The sequence below is a fragment of the Brassica oleracea genome, chromosome C7 (genome assembly GCF_000695525.1).
Source record: "Brassica oleracea var. oleracea cultivar TO1000 chromosome C7, BOL, whole genome shotgun sequence".
NCBI lineage: Eukaryota > Viridiplantae > Streptophyta > Magnoliopsida > Brassicales > Brassicaceae > Brassica > Brassica oleracea.
In genome coordinates this window covers 33,760,719-33,777,661 of record NC_027754.1, presented here as the reverse complement: position 1 = coordinate 33,777,661, position 16,943 = coordinate 33,760,719, and the positions used below count along the sequence as shown (strand labels likewise).

General features: G+C 33.7%; 5 protein-coding genes and 1 long non-coding RNA gene across 10 annotated transcripts; all 6 read left to right on the top strand.

Annotated features, from left to right (window-relative positions):
• The first annotated feature begins 1,558 nt into the window (after positions 1-1,558).
• Positions 1,559-3,854, top strand: LOC106303575 (DCN1-like protein 2). Of its 4 annotated transcripts, none has more exons than XM_013739846.1 (10): positions 1,559-1,795; positions 1,989-2,091; positions 2,198-2,321; positions 2,428-2,479; positions 2,556-2,631; positions 2,727-2,809; positions 2,909-3,005; positions 3,093-3,138; positions 3,219-3,307; positions 3,404-3,854. In XM_013739846.1, exons 1-10 carry the CDS (start codon positions 1,565-1,567, stop codon positions 3,661-3,663), a joined length of 1,161 nt encoding a protein of 386 aa, XP_013595300.1. In that variant the 5' UTR covers positions 1,559-1,564; the 3' UTR covers positions 3,664-3,854. The 4 variants fall into 4 exon arrangements, with proteins under 4 accessions (XP_013595300.1, XP_013595301.1, XP_013595302.1 ...); XM_013739848.1 differs by having other exon boundaries at positions 1,592-1,795; positions 1,897-2,091; XM_013739847.1 differs by lacking the exon at positions 1,989-2,091 and having other exon boundaries at positions 1,562-1,795.
• Positions 3,855-4,803: 949 nt separating this feature from the next.
• LOC106303738 (vacuolar amino acid transporter 1) lies at positions 4,804-6,923 on the top strand. Of its 2 annotated transcripts, XM_013740051.1 has the most exons (4): positions 4,804-4,967; positions 5,425-5,524; positions 5,613-6,220; positions 6,316-6,923. In XM_013740051.1, exons 2-4 carry the CDS (start codon positions 5,434-5,436, stop codon positions 6,832-6,834), a joined length of 1,218 nt encoding a protein of 405 aa, XP_013595505.1. In that variant the 5' UTR covers positions 4,804-4,967; positions 5,425-5,433; the 3' UTR covers positions 6,835-6,923. The 2 variants fall into 2 exon arrangements, with proteins under 2 accessions (XP_013595505.1, XP_013595506.1); XM_013740052.1 differs by lacking the exon at positions 4,804-4,967 and having other exon boundaries at positions 4,981-5,524.
• Positions 6,924-7,589: 666 nt separating this feature from the next.
• LOC106303933 (protein AIG2) lies at positions 7,590-8,736 on the top strand. The gene is made up of 5 exons (XM_013740295.1): positions 7,590-7,814; positions 7,890-7,962; positions 8,031-8,123; positions 8,223-8,306; positions 8,393-8,736. The coding sequence occupies exons 1-5, from the start codon at positions 7,693-7,695 to the stop codon at positions 8,510-8,512; spliced, it is 492 nt and encodes a 163-aa protein (XP_013595749.1). The 5' UTR covers positions 7,590-7,692; the 3' UTR covers positions 8,513-8,736.
• Positions 8,737-11,363: 2,627 nt separating this feature from the next.
• LOC106302025 (protein AIG2-like) lies at positions 11,364-12,479 on the top strand. The gene is made up of 5 exons (XM_013738536.1): positions 11,364-11,566; positions 11,657-11,729; positions 11,808-11,900; positions 11,980-12,063; positions 12,188-12,479. Exons 1-5 carry the CDS (start codon positions 11,442-11,444, stop codon positions 12,317-12,319), a joined length of 507 nt encoding a protein of 168 aa, XP_013593990.1. The 5' UTR covers positions 11,364-11,441; the 3' UTR covers positions 12,320-12,479.
• Positions 12,480-12,704: 225 nt separating this feature from the next.
• Positions 12,705-14,239, top strand: LOC106302024 (protein AIG2-like). The gene is made up of 5 exons (XM_013738535.1): positions 12,705-12,880; positions 12,972-13,044; positions 13,580-13,672; positions 13,747-13,830; positions 13,961-14,239. Exons 1-5 carry the CDS (start codon positions 12,756-12,758, stop codon positions 14,090-14,092), a joined length of 507 nt encoding a protein of 168 aa, XP_013593989.1. The 5' UTR covers positions 12,705-12,755; the 3' UTR covers positions 14,093-14,239.
• A 174-nt stretch (positions 14,240-14,413) lies between these two features.
• Positions 14,414-15,882, top strand: LOC106302026. The gene is made up of 3 exons (XR_001262317.1): positions 14,414-15,133; positions 15,213-15,430; positions 15,613-15,882. It is a non-coding gene; the product is annotated as an uncharacterized LOC106302026 (long non-coding RNA).
• The last annotated feature ends 1,061 nt before the right edge of the window (positions 15,883-16,943 follow it).

The window sequence follows — 16,943 nt, the reverse complement described above, 5'->3', positions numbered from 1 at the left end:
ATTGACCTTCATCTTGGGTTTCTTCTTTGATGCGTTCTTCGAAAGCCTTCAATCTCCCAACAATGTCTTCGAATCCTGTTGAATTTAGATCCAACACTTGTTCTAACGAAGCTACGATGTGAATGAACTTCGTTCTTGGAAGTCCCTTCAGAAACTTCTTTACCAGCTTCGATGCTTCCATTATCTCTCCTAACGCGGCTGCTCTCGATGCTAAGCCTGAAAGTTTTCCTGCGTAGTCATCCACCGTGTCTGTGTCTGTCATCTTCAGTTTGTCGAACTCAGACATCAAAGTTTGTAACCTTGCTTCTCTCACGCGATCAGCACCTAGGTTACGGGATTTGATAGCTTCCCAAATCTTCTTCGATGTATCATGTTCTCCAATCTGAAGTATTAGCGCCTCCGGGACTGATTGAAAGATTAGAGCAATCGCCATATTGTTTTTCTTTGCATCGTTACTCCCTGGATCAATCGTATCCCAAACTTCGTATAAACGAAGCATCACTTTCATTCGCATCGACCATACGGTGTAGTTGGTCGATGTTAGCATCGGACATCGTATGTCCTTCTTCATCTCAAGACCTTTATCACGTGCTTGAGAATCTTCTCCCATGTTTTGATCGAAGTTACAACTCCTCTTGTAAACGACCTTCGAAACCTGGAGCTCTGATACCAATTAAAGTTGCACAAACACAAAGATTATAAGAACTAGCACTTCTTATTAGATTTAGAAACTCTCTCAAAATTAAACCTTTCAATGTGTTTCTCTTGATGGAACATCTCTCCATGAGAACTGTTTATATAGGAAGAAGCTACATCTTTTCCTAAGGGCGAAGCTACATCTTTTCCTAATAATAATATGAAAACATTCCTAAGCTCGATATGTTTTCTTTTTTTCTTAACCCATCAAACTTCACTTTAATGAGTTAACTTGCTACTCAAGTTAATTGGAACTATCCAACAGTCTAGGGAGAGAACTAAATAGATGCATACATAGTCTGATCTTCTTCTATGAATATTGACATTAAGGCCAGCCATAACTGAAACCAGCTTGACAAAAATACATAAAGATTTTCATCCATCATAAAGCAATAAAAACATAACGTTTTACGTTCAAATGAAAGTATGTGTCCTTATTCTTCATATAATTTTTTTCCATAATGACAAATACAATTGAAATGGTCACGATCCTTCACCTTTACTCCGGACCTGGCCGTTGGTGATATATTATGTTTGGTAAAGGATTGGTTTTATAGTTCTTATTTATAGAAAAAAAGCAGTCAACATTCAACAATACGTTCTTTTTGTAGCATAGTAGTTGATCACTAGAACATGAAATTAATTTGGTCGTCACCCTACGGTCCTTCTAGCTCCTTTCTGGATTTGGTTTAGACTCGGTTTCTCTTATAGTAAAAGAGAATTGGGATAAAGAAGCCCATACAACGAGTTTGTCACTTCGTAATGGGCCTGAGTTTGGGTCTGGTTAAAACCCATAGAAGGATCTTTTAAAGAGTTTCAAAAATAAAATAAAATTTCCATTTTTTCGTATTTTGTAAAATTTAAGTATATGCTGCTTTTGGGATTTGTGCCTCTCTCTGGCTCTTCCATTTTCTGGTTGTGTGTGGTTTCCCTCATCGACTCTTCTGGGCTGCCCTCGATTTCGTTTCAAACGATCCTTTCGAGTTTCGATCGCCATCTCCCAACAGAGAAAGCTTCGAGCTCGAGAGAGAAGAATCCATGGGTTCCTCGCCGGTTCAGGGTCGGCTCGATATATTCGAGATATATCGCAGATTTTGTGGTAAAGTCTCTTCCTTTATCTTCCTTCTTCTTCGATCTGTTCATGTTTGTCCTTCAATTTGAAAAATATTTAAATCTTACACATATAGTATTGTTCTTAAGTTCTAGCTCGGTTGCTTGGAGGTCTGTGTTCTGTCTTTGAATCCTGAGTTGTTGTTCTGTTCCCAAATCCTCTGACATTGCTATGGATAAAGGTTGATTCTTTTGAGCTCAATGGTTTTGGGGTTTCGGTTGATGGACAAGCTGATAACATTATATGTATGAAGCTTCCTGCTTTGCTTATTGAAGTTGAGAATGGTGTAAAGTCTATAGCTTTGCTTATTTATTGAAAGCTGAGATGTGTAAAGTTTCTAGCTTTGACTCATGAGGTTTCTTTCCGTTGGGCTTTGATATTCTTTTGCAGACATTCGATCAAGTCAAGTCTTATGTAATATTAATAAAAACAACGAGGAAACACAAAGAAGTAAATATTCTAAAGAAGCGTTAACTCACCTCATGAGTCTAGTCGAGAACAAGTTTCAGGCAAGGTGATTGCTCAACGTCTTTTTGTTCTTCCTGTTCTTCAGTGCACCAGTTCTTTATACATATCTGCTGATCCGTTCGCTTATTTCTCCCTTTGCAATCCCATGATAGAAACTCCATTTTTGATGAATTGTTCAAGTTGATGTCACGGCTGGACTTAATGGCAAGTTTTTTCACAATCTCATTTCTTGACTAACTGCACTGTGATCTCTAACCTTTTGGTGGACTTTTATTTATAGGTGGACTTCTCCGAGTTTACCCGCTTCTATGATTTTGTTTTCTTTATGTGCCGTGAGAATGGACAGAAGAGTATAAGTAAGAGCTTCTTCTCCTTTCCAACCCAATCGTTTTGGTTATACCCTCAATGTCAGCCAATACTGATAGGTACCTCTTGATTGAATATTGTGCAGCTGTAGCAAAAGCTATTACCGCGTGGAAACTTGTTTTGGCTGGGAGGTTTAGATTACTTAACCGCTGGTGTGACTTCACCGAGGTACCCATCTCTTTCTTGTTTTTTCTTATTAGTGTAAACGTTAGTTTCTTGTGTTTGTTTGTCTATCTAACGAGACGAAGGCGATGTTTTAACTTGTAGAAAAATCAACGGCACAATATTTCAGAAGATACCTGGCAACAAGTCTTGGCGTTTAGTCGTTGTGTTCATGAGAATCTTGAAGGATATGACTCCGAAGGTACAAATTTTATAAGATTTCTCACCAAAACAAGTGTATCTGTTTGTGTGTTGATTCAACTTATTGTTTTTTTTTTGTTACACTCAGGTGCTTGGCCTGTCCTCATCGATGAGTTTGTTGAGCATATGTACAGGTCCGGAACCAACACTTACCACATTATACACACTACACAGTAAACAATGAAAGCTTAATCTTTTTGCTGTTCATTCACAGTATTCTAGGACCGAGTAAGAACACTAGCTTGTCCTGTAACTGTGGTGACACAGAATCTGAATCATGCCTCTATGAAGATCCTCTTTCAGGTATGTTTGGTTTCTATAACCTGAGAGATTTTGTTTTTGTTGTATTTTCCTGACATTAGTCTTATTATCTTCTTCCTCTTCTGCTTATGTTGTTAGATAAGCATCATAAAGATGATAGTCGCTACCACACGGGTTTAAGAAGTGTTCCAGGCTTAAAGAGAAAAACATCCCAAGCCTACGATGATGAAGATGATGATGAAGAAGTATCTGAAAGTCGATACTCTTATTCGTCTCCATACTTGAAACGATTCAGATCCGAGGACAGCCCAAGATGTTCATCCAACTCGCAGTGTATGATTGAGCGAAGTCTCTCGCAAGGGTTTGCGAGTCTTTTATCGACTGGTGATAAGCCGTGAAACGCAAGAAACCATCCTACATAAGCAACAGATGATTATATACAAAACAAAAAAGAGGTCTCAAGTTAACGGTGAGTTCTTATTTTGTTGTGAGCTATATCATATTTGTTCCCCAATCGATTTATACACTGAGTTTCCATTTTACATTTTCGAGTTTTAGAGCAAAAAAGACTATTATGTTCCCTGTGTTATTTAATGTTGAATTTTCTTGAGAAAATATAATGGTAAGTATTACTGGCTACTACAAACCATGATTAGCAAAGAAAGAGTTAGCATAACACTAAGCCCAAATTAATTAAAATTCCGAAATGAGGATTAAACATATAATGTATCATACTACCTCTAGTTCACTAATTGGCTTTTTTCATTTTTTAGTCTCTTGTCAAGTGCATTCATCACGCTATGAACATCAAATTAGTTAATATAAATATGTTTTTTTTTTATATCAAAATATATAAATATGTTAAGTATGTAAAATAACACCACATTTGATTTAATGCAGCTAACCAAATGAATAGAATCGTATAAATCACGTAAAAGAGGTCAAATCTTCTTAATATTAACTCGTGCTTCAATTTATGAATTAACGGCTTTGTTCAACCCTTATAATTAATTAGGGAATAAATGAAAGAATTAAACTGCCTAAGAATCATAACACGTTGAGAAGAGAGAAAAAGGGAAGTTACGGCCACATGAAGACTTTTTTACTGTGTTTCCTCCCTGAAGAACATAACATCAGAAGGAACTTTTCTTGTAGTTTAATAAAAGACAAAACGTAATTGGGTTAAAGATTATTTTAATTTTTTGACAACAATTAAAATAAAAACCACCCAATGTAAATAAAACGCCAAGGGTTGAAGATTAGTTAGAGGTTTAAAGTTTAAACGTGTATAATTTAGATTGTGGTTTAGATATTTAGATAATGTGGGTAAATTTATCAACTCGAATAAAAATCATAAAGTGATGTGACTCATCCGGAGGAAAAAATGTTGAAAAATTCTAGGCTTGTATTAAAGATATACTTCATAGGTTAGCGGTTTAAGCGTCTAGAATTTAGAATGTATTTTAGATATGAGAAAAATACTAAAATCTAATTAGTTGGCATTGAATGCCTATCTTGTAAGGCTATAAACCTAAACACCTAAACAAGTTTCCTCTACCTTCACATGTGTCATTACTTTTCCGTGTTCTCACCGCTTAGATATGAATACTTGATTTCGTGTCATTGTTCAGGCTCGGAGATTTGTTTTGGAGATTAAGCCCCTTAGATTCAGAGAAAGTCTAATTTCCCATTTATTTTCCAGGTAAGTTTTAGGGTTTTTGAATGGTTTATGTGATCTCTCATTATTTTATGTACGGGTTTCTATTATATACTTTGTTAGAGATGACAATCTTCCTTGAAATTTTGATATTATGATCAGACAATATTCATATGTATAGCCGCAACAACTATTTTCTTTGAATATTTGGTAACAACAAATTATTTCTGAAGTAATTGATTGCTTTATTCTATTTGCATTCACAGTCAGACATCACAATGCCTTTCGCTTTAGGTGATCACACCCATATTGATTAATATAATTGTTTTCTTGAAGATCTTCAATTATTTTCACGAAAAAGATATTATCACTATTTCTAAAAGAAGTTCAAATTGTACAAGTTGAAGACAAAGTTAACAACATATATATACACTGCATCATCGGTACTTTGTTGCATACGTTTGCAAAAATAAAATCACATTCTCTACTTTTCTATGAGAAGTTATTAGCAATGGAAGAAGATAACCACGAAAAACAACTTGACGATGGCGGATCTTCCTCTCTCTTTAAGACTTGCTTCAACGCACTCAATGCTCTTTCAGGTTAGTTTCTTTAGCTTCCATGCATTTACATACTTACTCATAACATAGTAATTATTATTGCTAATGATGATAGTTTGAATTGTATTAGGAATTGGAATACTATCCGTACCATATTCACTAGCTCGTGGAGGATGGTTGAGTATTTCACTTCTCTTACTCCTCGCCGCAACCGCCTTCTACACATCCTTACTCATTACAAAATGTATGAACGCTGATCGCACCATCAAAACGTATCCAGACATTGGAGAACGCGCGTTTGGTAGACCAGGAAGAATCATTGTGTCAGTCTTCATGCATCTAGAACTCTACCTAGTCACCACAGGTTTCTTGATCCTTGAAGGCGACAATCTTCACAATCTTTTCCCGGGGTTTAACATCAAACTGATGGGGGTGAGATTGAACGGGAAACAATCGTTCATGGCGTCAGTGGCTCTCGTCATCATGCCAACTCTATGGTGGGACAGTTTAAGCGTCTTGTCTTATGTTTCCATGAGTGGAGTTTTAGCTACGGCCGTGACTCTTGGATCAATATCTTGGGTCGGAGCATTTGATGGAATAGGCTTTCATCAAAGTGGAAAGCTGATCAACTGGAGTGGGATCCCTACTGCTCTGAGCTTGTATGCTTTTTGTTATGGTGCGCATCCCGTGTTGCCCACTTTGTATTCTTCTATGAAAAGCAAACATCAATTCAACAATGTAAGTCATTACATAAATGTTACGTTCTTTATCTTTTCTTTGGTATATTCTAAAAGTGAATACTAATAATGTTAATATTCGCCTTTTTTTGGCAGGTCCTACTTATATCTTTTATACTGTGCACCATTGGCTACACATCAATGGCGGTTTTGGGCTACTTAATGTATGGATCTAACACTTTATCACAAATAACATTGAATCTTCCGATTCATAAGACAAGTTCAAAGGTGGCTATATACACAACCCTCGTGAACCCCATAGCCAAATACGCATTGATGATCACACCAACGGTGAACACAATAAAAGATTGGTTTCCTAAGAAGTACGCCAAGAAATCATACTTGCATCTCTCGATAAGAACATTGTTCATAGCAAGTAGTGTGGTCATCGCTGAGACACTTCCTTTCTTCGGCTATATGATGTCTCTGGTTGGTGCATTACTGAGTGTAACGGTTTCCATTCTTCTCCCTTGCCTATGTTACTTGAAGATCTCTGGAAATTTCAAGAAACTTGGGTTTGAGACTGTAATGTTGTTTGGTATGGTTGTGATGAGTGTTCCCATTGGTGTTTTAGGAACTTACATTGCAATTCGAGAAATGGTTGGTAGTGTCTGAAACTTTATATTGATTATAAAGCAAATAAAGATGTTATAACAATTTATATGTTTATGTTTCTACATCTTGTTTTATAATGACATACTTTACTTTGTATGTGTATTAATATATCTATGCAGTATGCACTATACACTAATGATGTCGGTTAAATACAATAAGACATTAACCAGAAAGCAGGTTGCTGCAGAGAGATACCAAAACACCAAATTTAGGTAATTTTAATTTTATTAAAATACCAAAAAAATGAAATCATTTCACCAAAAATTAGTGTTTTTGTGAATGGTGTTAACCAAAATCGGGTACTACTATTCATTACATCAAATATTTTTAAAATAATATTTATTATATTATATTTAATAATATAATTAAATTAGTTTTAATACTTAGTTCATATTTTAATTAAAAATAAATACATTATTTATTATAAATTTTCATTTTATTTTAACAAAACTAAAATTAAATATATTTTTTAATTAATATTATAATTTAAATCATATTGTAACAAAAGAAAACATCTTATCTACTTTTATATTTTTTTTAAACTTTAAGAGTATGAAATATTAATTGTAACTAATATATTATACACACATCAAATTACAAACTCTAACCAAAAAAAATAAAATTAAAGGTAACAATATTATTATTTATGAATTACAAATAATTAAATTATTAAATTTTTAAAACTAAATGAGTATATGTTTTTAGTTTAAAATTCAATGTTATGGTTAGAGAAAGGAATAATGTATGACATCAGAAAACACTAAAATTTGGTGTTGATGCTACTGTCGGAGTTGCCTTTTAAAGTTGAGTAGTGGACAATGGACAACAGACACTAATCAATCAAAACAGAGAAAGAAGATGAGTGGCTCTGATGTTCCGTCTCATAACTTATTCGTTTACGGCAGCATTCTTGAACCAGCTGCCGCCGCCGTGATCCTTGACCGCCCCGCTGATACCGTTCCCGCCCTTCTCCACGGCTAGTACGTTCACTTTCTTCCTCTCCGACTAGTTCTTTTCTGATATGTGATTAAACTATGATATGCTTTGTTTTGTAGTCACAAGTATAAACTCAAAGGACGTCCGTATCCATGTATTGTCCCCTTTGAGTCTGGAAAAGTCAACGGCAAGGTTTGAATCTATCTCAGTGTTCTGTTTTGATATGTATTTTGTATTTGAATATTTTTGTGTTGGTGAAGGTAATAACGGGAGTATCCGATGCTGAGCTAAACAAATTCGATGTGATTGAAGGTAATGAGTATGAGAGAGTAACAGTTGAAGTTGTAAGGATGGTAAGTGTTTGGGACAAGATCTTTGTCTCTGATCACAAATCTAATGCAAATTTTGGTGTGTTAATTTGTTCTGAGATTTGGAAGGATGTGATGATACAGGACAATTCGGAGAAGATGAAAGTGGAAACTTATGTTTGGGTTAACAAAGATGATCCTAGTATGTATGGAGAATGGGATTATGAGGTTAGATTTTTTTTTTTTGCTAATGGATAATGAAATGTTTTTGGGCAGATACTTAATTAACTTTGGGATTGTACGTGTGTGTATAGGAATGGAGAATGATTCATGCGGATAAATTCGTGGAGATGTTTAGGGAAGTGTTGGAATGGAACAAGAATCCAAATGGGAAGACTAGAGAGGATATCGTGAAATCACTGTCTGATGATTGACGATTCTTCAACAATTATGACATAAGTGGTTGTTTACAATTTGGCAGAAGAAGAGTAAGTAAAGAGTGTTTTTTTTTCTAATATATAATATGTTTGTGTTTTGTGTGTTGCTAGAACTTAAAATTGATCTTCTATTTGAATTTGTTTGTGTTACTATGGAATCTTGTCTGCCAAGAGTTTTACTTATACGTCAAATGATATGAAGTATTGTAGTTAAGAGTTTATTGCTAGGATTGTGTGCATTAGTTTCTTCTTATGCAAATGATAATGCTTGAGTTTTGAAGATTATTGAACTACATTAAACCTCTATCCCCGCAATCTCAAACTACATATTAAAAGCAGAGGGTGAGGAGTAGAATGAGATGAAATAAAGTTGTCTAGTACTCTTCTGTTTTATAAAAAGTCCATTTCATAAAAGTTGGGAAGATATGTTAAAAAAAATTATTTAAAATTTTATTTTATCATTTATTAAAATATCTAATAGATTTTGTTTCTAATCAATACACTAAAATTTTGAATTTTATTAAACGAAAAAACTTTAAAACTTTTTTTGGTAAATTTAAAACTACATTTTTGATATGAAGAGAGTACTTATTGCTTCTTAGAGATTTTGAACATTTGATGGTCAGTATCAAATACACCACCAAACTCGGCAAGTACATTCGTACCAGAATAATCTACAATCATACACCAAGGGTTTATTTATTTATTTTGCATGAGTGTATTGCAAAAGAAGAAGAAAAAACTGAGGGCCGACGTTTGTAGTAATATAAGGTGTGGCGGCAATGACAACCATCATATTAATCATATCTAGTCAAATTTTGCTTCGTTACTTCAAAGATCAATTTGCTATTTTAATCGTTCAAAATAGAATATCTAAACTATTATTTTAGGCTTCTATTTTTTATCTACTTAAAAAGTTGTCATTTAAGTTTTGGACCTATTCATTTTTCATCAGAAACAAATATAACAATCTTTATAATTTGTTTATACAATATAATACAATATATAACATGTTTGAGCATTATTCTTTTCTAATACACTAACCATAATTAACCCATACGTTATACTCATCAATTATCTAAACAATTTGCATGACCAAATACTCATCAAATTTACAGCAATTACTCCTCTTTACAAAATATGCAACCATATAGTTTTGTTATTGTTAAAAAATAATACCCGATCTTACTCATGTTCTAACCTTGGTGACTATGACGAGAAACTTTTCACTTCTTACAAAATATACGATCATATGACAACAAACTCTTCACGTCTAACCTTAAGTGACCCTATGCACTTTCAAATATTCTCCTCCATTATTATTTTGTTCTTTAATCCTTTCCTCTTTAGTGGTCCAATAAATTCATTTTATAAAAAGTTAATAATATAGAAAGTGACAATGTCACTGACAATATATATAATCTTATATTATAATTAAAATAAATATAAAAATGGATATTTCCATGTTTGTTTGAACTTCCTAGATTAGTGCAAAATATTTGAAAATTTTAACTGCATTGTTTGAGTACAAATCGCAACAACAAATGCCAAATATTTGAAAATTTGTTATGTTAAAATTTTTGTAAAGAAACCATTAAGATTTGTAAATAAAATGTTTAAATTTTTCATATTTGAAGTATATTCCAATATCTTTTAATTATAGTCTATTGTTTTTTTAATAAAAAAATAATCAAATTAATATAATATTATAATATACGAAGAAGGCTTGAGGATTTAACTAATACAAATATGAATAAGTTTACGACAGAGAGGAGATGGCTCACATTGTGGTTATTCTATGTCGTGTTCGCCGCCATCCCCCTCGCCACAGACCTCACATGAGCCAAGTTATAACTTACTTCATCCTTTCTCTTCTCCTAGGAGTCAGCCATTAAATTTTTTTTTTTAACGTTGCAAAATATAGTCTGAAGGATATATTTTAATATTTTTTTTGTGAAAAACAAGCAGATTCTGCATGCTTTAGAAGGAAACATATCACTATCAGAACTTCACTAATGGATGAGACCGGGTCAAAGCAATGTATACATCTCATATGGAGGGAGCATTGACTTAGACTCGAGCCAATACAATACAATGATGAAATTAAGAAGTTTAGGAAAATGGCACTTGGAACTCAAGAGTACAACCTGTGAGTATGGACTGTACCCGTCGAGTTCTAGCAACGAGGTCCAAATCACACGTTAAATGGAGATGGGGAAGTTTAAAACAGCCAGTTAGGGTTATAGTTAATCGTCTCTTTAAATCAAGGAGTTTGCAGGTTTTTTGGATTCTTATTTTTTAATTAACCGTAAAGATTTGAGAAAATTGTCTAACTCTAACTGAAACCACTATGGTATAAGCATGATGCGTTTTAAATTATTTTTCTTTTGTTTCATTCTATAGAAGTTTAGTGATATTATTTTGAATGTTATTTTTTCATCTACTCTATTAAAACAGTATTGTGACCTATTGATAAATGTTATGTTCAACTATGTATTTTATTTATTTAAAGAATTATTTATCATATTAAATTAAAATTAAACACAAATATGATTAAAAAACAAATATAAAAAATAAATTTTTCAAAAAAAATTAAAGCAAAAAAAAGGCGGGTCATAATTTAGTATCATATTAAAATTTGAGTCTGCTCAATATATTACTCCAAAATAATCAAGTTCAAGAGAAGTATCAAGTATGCACTTGTTTATGAAAAACAAAAAATGAGGACTGTTGACGAGGTAGAATTAAATAGTACTCCATAAAGAAAGGGTCAACTATCATTATTAATTTATTAATATCATATAAGGAAGAAAAATTCAAAGAAAGTTGGCGTCGATACGAGGTTATAAAAACAGAGCACTACTAAACTATCTTTCTCACATTTTCAAGAACATTCTCAAACTATAACTATCAAAGGAAAAAGAAGATGAGTAGTTCTGATCAATCCTCGTCGCACAACGTCTTTGTTTATGGCAGTTTTCAAGAACCAGCCGTCGTGGGCTTGATTCTTGAATGCACTCCTGTCATCGTCTCTGCTCAACTCCATGGCTTGTACGTCTTATACTTCACATCTCCCATCTTCCTTTTGCTTAGATTTTTTGGAGATTAATTAAATACGATTTTTTTTTGGGGATTTTGCAGTCACAGGTATAGACTCAAAGGGCGTTTGCATCCTTGTATTGCTCCTCTTGAGACCGGAGTCATCGACGGCAAGGTATGTTTTTCTTATATTAACTTTTTATTTTTTTCTTTTGATCTCAAAATCTCAAAAAGGGTTGACGGTTTTGTGCAGGTGCTAACTGGATTAACAGATGCTCAGCTAGAGAATTTAGATATGATTGAAGGAGATGAGTACATGAGGAAGACTGTTGAAGTTTTATTAACTGTAAGTTTCACTTCCATCATCTCTAATGATCGTGAAATATTGCTTAAGTCTTTATTAATTAGTCACCATTTTATGACAGGACACATCCGATAATATGCAAGTGGAAGCCTTTATATGGGCTAACAAGGATGATCCTGACATGTATGGAGAATGGGATTTCGAGGTTTGAACAATTCACTCGCTCACAATTTCCATAATCATTAAAAACTAATAACTCTGTCTGAAGTTTATGTTGTTTAATGGTTTTTGGCTGCAAACTCTTTGTGTGGATATTTTTGACGTGGTAGGAATGGAAGCGGCTTCACATGGAGAAGTTCATAGAGGCGTCAGAGAAGTTCATCGAATGGAAGAAGAATCCAGATGGAAGATCAAGGGAAGAGTTTGCCAAATTTGTAGAAGAAGATCCTCCCGTGGCTTGAAGAACTTGTCGCCCTTTATCTTATCTTTAATTCCAAATAAATGAGTGTCATCACTAATAAAGTTATATAAGAGGCTTTGTGAGTTAGGAACACTAATAAGATGTTGTATTGCATTTGTATTCATTTATGAAACAAGAGTGGTATGATCATTTTTAATGTATTTGAGATTTAAGCATTATGTCGTTGGTGTAGTTTGGAGGTGCTCTTTATTAGTTGTGTCTTCATTCAGACAAATCTAATCTGAACCCAAAAAGTCATATCGAGTTGGAAAAATAATAGAAAAAATGCGAATGGTTTGACTATGACTGAAAAAATGCGAATGGTTTGACTATGACTGATAGAGATTGGTTTAAAATATTATTAAAATATGAAGAGATAGGGAGTACTAACTCAACTTGATTACAAACTGAAACAAAACAAGTTCGGAGGAAAGAAGATGGCTACTTCTGAACAATCTCCATCGTACAACGTCTTCGTCTACGGCAGTTTCCAGGAGCCAGCCGTTGTGAGTTTGATCCTAGAGTTCACTCCTGTCATCGTCTCCGCTCAACTCCATGGCTTGTACCTTTCTTTATTTTTCTTATCTCATCTCTTTTCTTTTTGCTTAGACCTTGTGGAGACTGATCAGATCCGATTTCTTGTTTCTTTGCAGTCATCTTTACCGACTCAAAGGACGTTTGCATCCTTGTATTGCTCCATTTGAGTCTGGATTAGTCAACGGCAAGGTCTTGATTTCATCTCTTTCTATCTTCTTTAATTTTTTTCTTGATACCGAAATTCTTGTGCTCATAATCTCTACTAGTTGACAAGAATTTGCTTTTTTTCTATAGTGAGATTCAATTCATTGAATTGTTTTATTTGTATTTAAGGAATTGTTTTATTGGTGTTTAAGTAGTTTTATAAATAAATAGAAAAGCTTAAGTAGTTTTATACTTCCTCTTTTTCATATTTATTAAGTCTCTTCGTTGAGAAATTTTTTCGTTACAAGTATTGTTTTCGATTTTCAGTACAAAATTTATTAATTTTATGCAATAATTTATTTTTCTATTGGTTGAAATATGGTTAGATGTATAGGTAATTGTGTTTTTATATAGAAAATATACAAAATTAATTGTTTCCTTAATCCGTGTGCACAGAGTCAAAATGACATTTAATATGAAACCGAACGAGTATTTAATTTCTGAACTAATGAACATTGTCACTTGTTTGTCTCCGGTTTAAAATACACTCATAACCAATCTGTTATTTTTGAGATTTTAGGTACTAACTGGATTAACAGAAGCTCAGTTGAAGAATTTAGATATGATTCAAGGAGCTGAATACGTGAGGAAGACTGTTGAGGTTGTATTAACTGTAAGTATTTCTGTAATCACCATTACTATGATCATTAATGATCCAAAGATTGCTTAAACCAGTTATAAATACAGGAGACATCCGAGAAGATGGAAGTGGAAGCTTTAATTTGGGCCAACAAGGATGATCCAGACATGTATGGAGAATGGGATTTCGAGGTTTGAAACCATTATGTAATATTAGCTCACAAGTTTCCACTAATCATCAAAATCTAAATAGTCGTATTTTTAAGTATTATGGTTGCTTAACGGTTTTAGCAAAACATTTTTGTGGGCTTGATTTGGTAAGGAATGGAAGCGGCTTCACATGGATAAATTCATAGAGGCGTCGAAGAAATTCATCGAATGGAAGAAGAATCCAGATGGCAAAACAAGGGAAGAGTTTGAGAAATTTGTACACGAGGATCCTCCTGTGGCGTGAAGACCTTGTCTGCCTTTTCTTGATATCTAATCGTTTACTCCAAAATAAAAAGGTCTCTCACTTCATGTGCAATAAGATTATAAGTTCTACTACATGAACATTGACTTGCATAATATCTTATCATTTCTAATCATTATATGTCATCAATCATTTTGTCCAAAAAAAAAAAGTCAGCAAATCAACCTGGTCTGTTTCTAAAAAAAAAAAACAACCTGGTCTGGTAAATACCCTTAAACTATCTAAAATTGTAGTAGAAAAAAAAAAGAAAGAAAATCCAGTTTAAGAAAAAAAAAAAATGTTTTCACTTTATCATTTATCATTTATCATTTATCATTTATCATCCCACACCTTTTTCTTTTGTGCAACTCTTCCCACACCTTTTCTCTTTCTTTTTTTTCTGTCTTTTACTTTTATCTGGGGCCACATACTATTCAGAACAGATTGGGTCGGTATCCAAAAGAACAAAAGTCATATACAGATTTGACGTGGCCAATGGAAACTCTACAAGCAGGCCCACATTTTTATTAAACACAAAATCCAAAGACTCTCTGACACAATCTCTATCTGTAATTATCTCATTTATCTACATTTATTACAACAATATAGAAGCGGAAAAAACAAGAATCATTTACATCTGGAGGCGGAGGCGGAGGCAGAGGCAGTTTACAAGTTTTTATAACATTCTAGAGCCGTTTATGCTACTTAGATAGTTTTTAGGTGAAAAGATTCAATTTACCCTGTAAAAAACGTAATCAATTGATTGTGTTTTAGTTAGGTGGGTTTTATTTGGTTCTTCTTTTACAATTTGAAAATCAGCGGTGAACCCAAAGAGAGATTTAAATAAGATCTAATTAGCTGGACGTGTAAAAATTATATTTTTATTACTTTTTCGTAACTTTTACAGAGGAAAGAAATAGAAACTCAAAGGTCGACGAAGAAGACGAGATACGTTGGTGAATTCCGACGAAAGAAATTGTGAGATAGTTGTTCCGAGAAGGATGTCGAGGAGACGGAGCCGGCGTGAGAAAGAAAAGGCCGACAGTGAGTGTTCTGACGGTGTATTTTTTTTTTCTGGATCTTAAAAGAGTATGTTTCTTAGGTTTTTTTTTTTACTTTTTAGAGTAGAAACGGGGGGAAATGAACGAACGGAGGCAAACTCTATTCTTAAAGGAGTATGTTTCTTAGGACGTTACAATAGGAGCAGAGAACGAACGATGATTTTACTGAAAGAACGGTGAGAAAATCTATTCCAGAACAGATGTCGATGAGACAAAGGCGTCGTGAGAAGGAGAAAGCTGATGATAAGATATAAGAACATTGAGAGAATAAAGGTTATTGGTAAGCATTCTCTTCTTGGTGTCAGAGAAAGCAGTGATGTTCAATAGATTTTTTATTATCCCGATGAACTCCTGTAAGAATCTGCTTTGATTCAGATTTTTCTTTTCTTACTCTTTTCTTTTGCTTAAAAAAATTCTGCACGTTGATTCTATTTATTGTGGTTTCTCTTCTTTTTGTATCAGATAGAGGCGAGAAGGATCTAATATTTGATAGATAAAGAGGAATGTTGGCAAACAAGCTCTAATTTTCTAATACATGAAGGGGAATGTGGGCAAACAAGCTCTAAAATTTGATTGATGAAACAAAAAGGGATAAAAAAAAGTAGTTTGGCGTTGTCCATATGTACACTCTATGGTATGTCCCCATGTACAATCATTAAGCCATAGTCCATATGTACAATGTTAAAACAATGTCCATATGTACCAATTTGTCCCCATGTACACTTATTAAGACATAGTCTATATGTACACTGTTAAAACATTGTTCATTGTCCATATGTACACTGTTAAAACCTGTCATTTTAAATACACCTCACACTAATTGTACACAGTTTCTAACCAACCATGTACTCTAGTACACCCAAACTTGTACACAAATTAATGAACAAGTTAGTAATGTCTTCACTAATACGTCCCCAAAATTTATGTACACAGAATCAGAAATACACATCGGTTATATTGTACACCGTTTAACACATAACCATGTCACCAATACACAGAAATACATGTACACCGATACACAGAAATATACGTACACAATTATGTATACTACACAACAAATGTAAACCATTTCCCATAAAACCACTCTTCGATTCTATTATATGTTCATTACATTAGCCATCACACCCCTTGTCATTTGTTAAACGGTACATGTACCCATGGACTTCTTCATTAGTATGTGTCATGTACACTGGATACATTTACGTACACTGCCTACTGATTGTACACAGTTTCTAATCAACCATGTACCCGCGTTCACTCAAACTTGTCCACAAAGTAATGAACATCGTCGGTTAATAATGTCTTCACTAATGTGTACATGAGTATATTGAGTAACCACGTGGATATGTACACGATCTTGGTTAGACATGTCTAGGTGTACACGATCTTGGCTCGACATGTACATCGGTTTAAAAAAAACAATGTGTACACCGATTGCAAAACATCTACTTGAATACTTCTTACGGAAATTTTTATGAATACTTTTAACAGACGTCCAATTTACACATCACATTCCAACCAATCAATGATTTGTATAATTCACAAGGACGTATATCTACATTCAAAAATTACAAATTTTTACACTTTCATCATGAGACCTAGCACAAGAACAACCAAAGTCATTGTTCCATCACCAGCTATGTCATTAGTTTGAAAGCAGCTGGTCTAACTATCTTCACTCCAATGTTCTTAATTGGATTCTCAACCTCAATTTACCAAAGAACACAACAAATTCTCAAAATCTACTAAAGCAAAAAAAAAAAAAAAAAAAAAAAAGGCTACCACAGAGACTA